Below are 8,987 nucleotides of genomic sequence, written 5' to 3' on the forward strand. Positions count from 1 at the left end.
TGAATAAGCTTCTATAGAAAAGCAATATTTATTAATTTTATATTCATGTGCTCTTAAGATTATATACATACACATATATAGGCTCACATTTTCTATTCGATTGAGTAGATAACGTTATCTATTCCGCCGGCAGAAACACAGTGGGCCCACATTGTTTGGATAATCCAAAGCTTTAATTTGATAGGCCCTGATATAGATAGGGTATGCCCCAAAAATAAGCTCCATAGGATCATCCCAACCCTTCGATTTGTAGAGGTTAAAATTGGATGGCTATAAACCTCCACAAATCGAAGGGTTAGGATGATCCTATGGAAATGATTTTTTGGGCACACCCTATCTATGTCAGGGCCCATCAAATGAATGGTTTGCATCACCCAATTTATGTGGGCCCCAACTGTATTTTTTACTAACCATTTAACTTCAGATTTTGCGGAACGTCTGTTGCATGAGAGAGCAGCCATATGTGAAGCAACTTAGTAAAATGAACATCTTGAGAGCCAACAAAACATGCAATCAATCTCAGCTTTTGGCACCCAAGGACAATGCATCTAATCCCTAAATCTCTAATCACTTTAAATCTCACAAGCTACAGCCTCATATAATTTCGTGCCTGCATCTCAATTTTTGTACTCTCACTTTCTTTGGCTAGAGTATCTACAATTTCTGCATTCTCACTTTATTCGGCTTGAATTTCCTCCACGGTGACTTGTGGGCAACATGAATTTCCTCTATGGTGGCTTGTGAGCAACATTTATGATATAGGCTAACATTTATGATATATGCTAGGCAGTGGCGGAGCCAGGATTAACGCACAAGGGGGCATGCTTATACATGCTTACACATATGGGGGAGAGGCCTTGAAATTTTGAAGGGGGCTGGGCCCAATTGAGTTGGGCCTATTAAGGATTTGGTCCAACTCAGCAAGGGCAACTGCCCCGTTATGCTCAATGTAGCTCCGCCCCTGATGCTAGGGGTGTTCATTCGGTTATAACCGAACAAAACCCACTGAACTGAAAAAACCGATGCATTTTCAGTTACCTAGATTGAGAAATCGAAATCAAAATAGAATTTTCTAAACCTGAATGAACCGAAACCGAATGAACATTTCGGTTGTCCTTTAATATCAAGGAAACATTTTACTACATATTTCTTTTTCATGTAGCATGTGCTTTGTAAGTTCGAAAGTGATAAAAATTGCTTTGAACTTAGATTCCAGAAAAGTTAGTGAGGAAACTGGATTCAAATAATAAATAACCTAAACTCATTAATTGTAGTTGAGAGATCCAAACTTAGAATGAACATGAGATGTACAATTTGTGTACTAAAATTTTCGAACGCCCAACCTTGAATAGTGGAACCAAGGGCGCGAGGCAGATGACTGCAAGCATATGATTTTACCCATAAACATGCAAGGTCCTCAATTTTGATCACAATTTCCATAACAAGGAATTAAATAGAATAAAACCACAGCTAAATAAAATAAAAGGTTATAAAAGTATTCTACTGGTTCCTCCCCATGAACAACTAAATAATCAAACCATAATAACAAGTAAAGTTCTGTGCATAGTTCCATACGAAATAATTAAAAGTCCTCTCCGCTCTTGAATTAAATAAATCAACTCTCAAAGTCTTCTATCCTCCGCTACTCCTCTACGTTCAACTATCCCATGTAACGATTCTAAGCCTCTTGGTCATCTGAAAAATATTATATAAAGAGTGAGCCAACGCTGAGCAACATATTATATGCCTTACTCAGTCGAAATAATCACCGAGTAAAATCCATTTGCAATATAAAAACTATAATGCAATCTCTTAAAAATCTAGCAATAAAATAGTTCAATTGCTTTTGGAAACGAAGGACACTAGGCAATCAATACAAGCTATTAAAGCATTACACTTACGAAAGCAATTCAATCAGTGAAACATCACTCATATGCAACTTCAGTAGGAACATGTTAAACAATTCTATCAGTTCATGAACGATGCACTTATAAAAACATTTGGAATCTACGATCATTAGAACCATGACCACACTATAAACCTATGACAAGGCCACTTTACTTTCACTTAACCACCACTTTGTAGTGAATACACTCCATTTCCTTTTGAAGTCACCACCATATGGTCATTAAAAACATGATCATGTGCAGGGGCGATGCCAGAAATTTTGCACAAGGGGGCAAAAATTATAGTAATTTTTTTATCTATCTTAAAATTAAGATAGAAAAAATTTCTATCTGAAATTTTGCATAAGGGGGCAAAAATTATAGTAAATTTTGCACAAAAAAGGGAGATAAAAATGGTAAAATTAAAATTTTAAACTTATTTTCTATCTTAGGGATGATTGGAAAGGGGGGCATATTTTTTTAAAAAAGGGGTAAAGATAAAAAAAAAATTAAAACATAAAGGTCTTTTTTTTTTCCAAAAAATTAAGGGGGGCAATTGCCCCCCTTTCCTCTCATGTGGCATCGCCCCGATTCATGTGGCAGAGTATTAACCCTGCACTAGGGGGATCTTATGTCAGTGTATTAACCCCCACTAACAGGATCTTTCGTAGTTCGACTGAGAACCCGTAAAAATAATGCATTAAACTTCAACGATATTCGATATGCAATATGATTTCAATTTAAAATCAATAACCATGCTTTGAGAAATATCATTGCCTTCAAAACAATATTTCTATGACACTAGCATGCTTGTTTCGTAGCGATTAAACATGAATATATGGTAAGGAAATCTCGATGAAAAGGTAAAATCCAGTAACATGTAGACACCCCATTTTGGCCGGACCCCGATTTTTCAAAATCCGACATCTTTTTAAAAAATATTTTTTACTGAAAAGGCATCCCCTGGTTCAAACTTTTACACAATTCAAATAAGCCCTGTGTTCTGATGTCGGCACCCATTTAGTGGGGCCGCCAATTTTTTTAAAAAATGTCTTTTTAAAGGGATTTTTTTATCATGTTAAAAGAAATAGAAAATAAAAAAATGATGGTTAAAACCCCCATCCATTTGTTAAAAGAAATTATAATTTTGTTTTGAAAAATGATTTCGAACCATTGATTTTAGGTAATGGCACCCTTGTTTTCTTTATAGAAAAATTGGAAAGGACTCTTTTAATTAAGAGATTTGCTAGCATCATCGCAGAAGGCATTTCATGGATAGTCTGTTGCATGTGAGAGTAGCCATCTCATGAATAAAGACAAAATCTGTTGAAAAGTGAGCCTGTGTGGCTGTTCTCACATGCAACAACGCCTCCGTGAAATGATTCTGCGATGGACGCTAACAAATCCCTTTAATTAAAGGTATTTATTCTCTGTTTTAGAAAACAATTTCAATCCATTTAGTTTGTTAACGAGACTCCCAAATTTAGGATTTTGAATGAAATTTTAAATTTTGGGCATCCTTCGGAATTTTTCCTTCAAATCTTCCCTCAAAATTATTAATGATGCTCCAATTTTTTTAAATAATTTCGGAGTGATGGGACATAAATACGGCTCGATCCTCGAATCTCACCACGTGTCGCCCATGCACCGATGGAACCTAATCATAATTAAGTAGGGCATTAATGAGCGGCAAGACCACGTAATTCTGCCGCGTGTCACCTTCCCACCGCCGAAACCTCATCATCACGATTATGGGCGAGATTACACGGCAAAGCCACGCACGCCGTCAAACCAGGGAGGCAGCCCAATCCTACGAGTGAAGGTCTCTATCTGAAATGATGAAAGGGTTCGCATGGCGCCCCTTAAAAAGGATTCACAAGCGAGATCAGAAAAAAGGCAAGATAAGAGAAAAAAAGGCCAGGGAGGAGAAGAAAACCCCATCCCTCTCAAGGCTACCCAAAGGAAGGGGCGACTCTCCGAAAAACGAGGCGACGACAAAGGAAGTAGGGAGATTAATCTTGGGGAGAAAGGAGAAAGGTGCTGGACGCCCGGATTCCTTTCCCCCGCTTTCCTCTTCTTCCTCTTCCCACTCGTCGCCTCCGACCTGTCCACTCATGCACCAAAAGAAGAACCCGCATTTTTGGCCTTGGTAAACCTGATTGCACCTCAGCCTTTTCTTGCTGTTCTTTATATTGTTGGTCCAGAATCTGACTTGGGTGTCGAAGTGGTCGTCCGGAACCCACCCCGGACCTCCTTGACCCCTCTGTTTGTGATTGCAGGCCCCCGCAGAGGCTCTCTACCCACCGCGTGATCGCAGACCCGGATTCCGATGCCATCATAATGGCGCCATCCGTGTGACTCATTGAGTTTGAACGCCTCATAACGATGAGAAACCACGCCCAACAGCAGGAAACAGGGGTAGTAACCATGAGCCAGGCCCAGTATGCACAAACCAATGCCTCAAATTCTCGGGAGCTGAACTCGCTGTTCTCGGGCCAGCATCAGCCCGCCTCTAGCACACCACAAATGGTCCCTACCATGGAAATGTTCAATGAACTCCGCCAAGAGCTACTCCAACGTTTGCCTCCACCACCAGAGCCTCCAGCCCCGGGGATGCCACCGGCAACGCATGATCACACGGAAGCCTACGACGAAGGCGACGGGGAGTCGCCAGAGGAATGTCATCCCCGGCGAAGGCGAGCGCCGATCCGACGAACGCCCTCCCCTTCGACAAATAGCCCTTTACCTCCCCTAGCTAGGGGAAAACAGCCAAATAATAGGAGACAAGCTACCCTAAGCCACGCCCCCTACCCGAACGGCTCGATTCCAAGAATTGCCCCCAACACAGGTAGAGGAAGTAGCAACCTCGGCGCAGCTCCCTGGGCTAGACCCACTGGCCGATCTACAGAGAAGTCAAACGGGAAATGAAGAAACCTTATGCCCACGACATCCTTGACGAATGGGAAAGAGAGACGGCGTCCTCATTCACCTCAGAGATCTTAAAAACTCCCGTGGAAGCAGGAATAGACCTCTCCCGATTCGATTTTTACGATGGGAGCACAGACCCTCTTGAGTTCCTCCAAACTTTCAAGAGGGTAATGGCGCTCCGAGGCGCGTCAGATAGATTTATGTGTAGAGCCTTTGCCTCCTTGCTAAGAAAGACCGCCAACGACTGGTATATGCGCCTGGAGCCAGACTCCATCGCATCCTTCCACGAATTCGGGAGGAAGTTCACCGCAAGGTTCGCCAACAACTGCCTCCGCCCTCTTAGCCCTCCAACAGGGAAGAAACGAGACATTGAGAGACTTCATGTTGAAATTCAACTCCGAGCTGGCTCAACTTTCCAACATTGACGTCCAAATAGCGTTCGCGGCACTAACACACGCTACCACCGACCCAAATATCAAACTACACCTCACCCTCAAGCCACCACGGAACCTGCAGGAACTTGAATCCAAAGCTAACAAGTTCATATGGGCGGGGGAAGCATGCGCACGGGAGTGGAGCCGAGCCGGCCCCGAGGAAAGAAGGAAGGAAGATGGCAGAGGGGCCATGAGGCAACGGGCCAAAGAAAGACAGGCAAATCGGAACCCCGTCCCCGTCTTTGAAAGGCTGGGAAGTGCCCCCCTGAAGGTTCCCCTCTCCCATGTCCTGTTTTCCATCAGAGATCAAGGTCTTCTGACCCCTCCCAGGAAAATGAGCACGGACCCGAAGAAGCGCTCCACCAGAAAGTTCTGTGATTTCCATGAAACCGACCACTATTTCCACCTCAGACTCCAGTTAGAGAAACTGGCGAAGGAGGGTCATTTAAATCAGTACCTTAAGAGCCCCGCGTCGATTGAACGCTCGCACGAAGCCCACCACCCTGCCGACGGGCCGAGAAGCATACACCGGTCCCGTAGCAGGCACCGATCCCCCAGCAGGCACCGGTCCCGCAGTAGGCGCCGATCCCGCAGCAGGCACAATGCGAGCCACCACCGATGCCTCAAAGGGGGAGAACCCCCTCAACAGCCACCGACCCCCTCAACAGCCGCCCACCATTATCGGAAAAATCAACATCATTACGGGAGGACCTGCGGCAGGGGGGCCAACGACAGTCGGCCAACGAGCATACGCAGAGCGGGTACTCTCCCTAGAAATACCCTCCAAAAGGGCCCGGACAGATCCCCTCCAAGAAGACCAGATCATCACTTTCTCCTCTGAAGACCTCAACGGGCTACAAGTTCCACACGACGATGCACTAGTAGTCAGGCTAATCATCGCCAACTTCGACACAGGAAAGATTTTGGTGGAGACGGGGAGCTCTGTCAATGTACTGTACCTTGGAACCTTTGAAGAAATGAAGCTGAGCAAGGGAAGACTGGGGCCCGCGGAGTACTCCATCTACGGGTTCTCTGGGGAATCACTGCGGATCAGTGGTAAAATTGACTTACCCGTAACCTTTGGAACATACCCCCTCCAAAAGACCATTATGACCACCTTTATGGTCGTAGACATACCTTTCACTTACAGCGCCATCATAGGACGCCCTGTTCTGAGAGACTTGGGAGCGGTAGTTTCTACCCCCCACCTCAAAATGAAGTTCCCCACTCGAACCGGGATAGGAGAAGTCTAGGGACAGCAGATGATGGCACGCCAATGCTACGCGGCGAGCTTGAGAGGAAGCAACGCCCCGGCCGAAAATTCCACGATTGGGAGTGAAGACCCCCAAGAGCGAGCCCGTACGGTCAGAGGGGAGCCCACCGAGGAGCTAGACTCCATCCCTATATCCAAAGACCAGCCAGAAAAGTAAGTCCGAATTGGTTCCTTACTAAAAGGCACCTTGCGAGACCAAATGATCAGTTTCCTTAGAGCCAACAAAGATGTGTTCGCGTGGTCCACCTTGGACATGCCCGGTATACCTCCGGAAATGACCGTTCACAGGTTGAACGTAAATCCGACCCTCAAACCCGTCCGACAAAAGAAAAGGAACTTCGCGGCAGAACGACAAACTCACATCAAAGTAGAAGTGGAGAAGTTGCTACAAGCCGGATTTGTCAGAGAAATCTGGTATCCCGAGTGGCTATCCAATGTGGTCATGGTCAAAAAAGCCAGCGGGGGTTGGCGAGCCTGTATAGATTTTACAGATCTAAACTAAGCCTGCCCAAAAGATCCCTACCCCCTCCCACGCATAGACTAGCTCATCGATGCCACATCCGGACACGAGCTCCTCACCTTCCTAGACGCCTTCTCCGGTTATAACCAGATAAAGATGCACGGGCCCGACTTTCCAAAAACTGCATTTATCACCAATTAGGGCATCTACTGCTACACTGTCATGCCCTTTGGGTTGAAAAACGCGGGGGCTATGTACCAGCGGCTCGTAAACAAACTATTTCGAAAGCAGATAGGCAGAAATATGGAAGTATACGTGGATGACATGCTGGTAAAGAGTTTAGAAGCCCCCGAACACATCTCCGACCTCCAAGAAACCTTCGACACCCTGCGACGGGCCCAGATGAAACTCAATCCCGCAAAGTGCGCCTTTGGGGTAACGTCCGAAAAGTTCTTAGGATTCATGGTCAGCCAGAGAGGCATCGAAGCCAACCCTGAAAAAATCCAGGCCATCCTAAACAAGGAACCCCCGGCAACGACAGTAGAGGTGCAACGACTTGCGGGGCAGATCACCGCCCTCGGCTGTTTTATGTCCAAGTCGGCAGAAAAGTGCCTGCCCTTCTTTAAGCAGCTAAAAAACATACAGGAGTCGGAATGGACCCTGGCCTGTCAAGAAGCTTTCGACGCCTTGAAACAGTACCTTCAAACACCACCCATGCTGGCCAAGCCAGAGCCTCGGGAAGAATTGTTTTTGTATTTGGCCGTCAGCCCTATGGCGGTAAGTGCAGTACTGGTTAAGCAGAATGACAAGCGGGAACATCCGGTGTACTATGTGAGCAAGACCCTCCATGGTGCGGAGGTTCGATACCTGGACATAGAGATATTCACCCTTACAGTTGTCAGCGCCGCCCGGAAGCTCCGCTCCTACTTCTAGGCCCACCCCATAATACTCTTGACTGACCAACCCCTCAGAAAAATTCTACAAAGACCGGAGACCTCAGGTAGAATGGTAAGCTGGGCCGTCTAATTAGGAGAATTCGACATACAGGTCCGACCAAGGCCGGCCATCAAATCCCAGATCCTCGCCGATTTTATAGTGGAATTCACCGCCCCTGCCGCAGAACCAGCAGCGATGGAGGAAACTAGGGCCCCCGATGGGCAAACGACTCACGAAGACGAGTGCATGGGGCCCGAGTTGCCGGAAGGAGACAACGAGATCCACTGGACCTTGCACGTGGACGGCTCAGCAAGTAAAGTAGGATGCGGGGCAGGAGTGGTCCTCCACGGCCCAGATGGATTCATAGCAGAGTACGCCCTCCGACTAGACTTCAAAGCCTCCAATAACGAGGCTGAATACAAGGCCTTATTGGCAGGGCTGAGTCTAGCCGAGGAGCTGGGCACGAGGAAGTTAAAAATCTACAGCGATTCGCAACTGGTGGTCGAGCAAGTGAACGGGGCGTATGAGGCCAAGGAACTTAGGATGAAAAGATACCTCCAGAAGGTAAGGGAGAAGCTGAAATGAATGGGGGAAGTCAAGATTCTCCAGGTACCGCGAGGCATGAACAATCGAGCGGACGCCCTGTCCAAAATGGCCTCCGAAGAAACCCATGACTTTGGTGCCGTGCTCACGGAGATACTACTTTCACCCCAGCATCGACGAGGTGCAAGTCTTGGAAATTCCACCAGGGCCTGATGGCGTCTGGATCCGGGTCTGCGATCGCGCGGTCGGTAGAGGGCCTCCACGGGGTCTGCAATCACAAACAAAAGGGGGTCAGGGGGTCCGGGGTGGGTCCCGAACGACCACTTCGACACCCAAGTCAGATCCTTCGACCAGTCAATATAAAGAACAGCTAGAAAGGGAGGGGGTTTTGACCAGGGTTACCAGGGCCGGTGCGCGGGGACATTTCTGGGTGCATAAATGAGTGAGTCGGAGGGGACTAGCAGGGAGGGCAGGATGGAATTCCTGGCCTCCTCTGTTGTTGCCTCGCCTCTTTTTCTGGTGTTGCG

The 8,987-nt window shown here is 46.7% G+C and overlaps 1 protein-coding gene across 1 annotated transcript; it reads left to right on the forward strand.

The window, feature by feature from the left end:
* Positions 1–5,850: 5,850 nt before the first annotated feature.
* LOC143855870 (uncharacterized) lies at positions 5,851–6,501 on the forward strand. The gene has a single exon (XM_077365924.1). It carries the CDS (start codon positions 5,851–5,853, stop codon positions 6,499–6,501), a length of 651 nt encoding a protein of 216 aa, XP_077222039.1.
* Positions 6,502–8,987: the final 2,486 nt, after the last annotated feature.

The sequence above is a fragment of the Tasmannia lanceolata genome, unplaced genomic scaffold (genome assembly GCF_043159265.1).
Source record: "Tasmannia lanceolata isolate RefF3 unplaced genomic scaffold, GAP_Taslan_0.1 ptg000023l, whole genome shotgun sequence".
Lineage (NCBI taxonomy): Eukaryota > Viridiplantae > Streptophyta > Magnoliopsida > Canellales > Winteraceae > Tasmannia > Tasmannia lanceolata.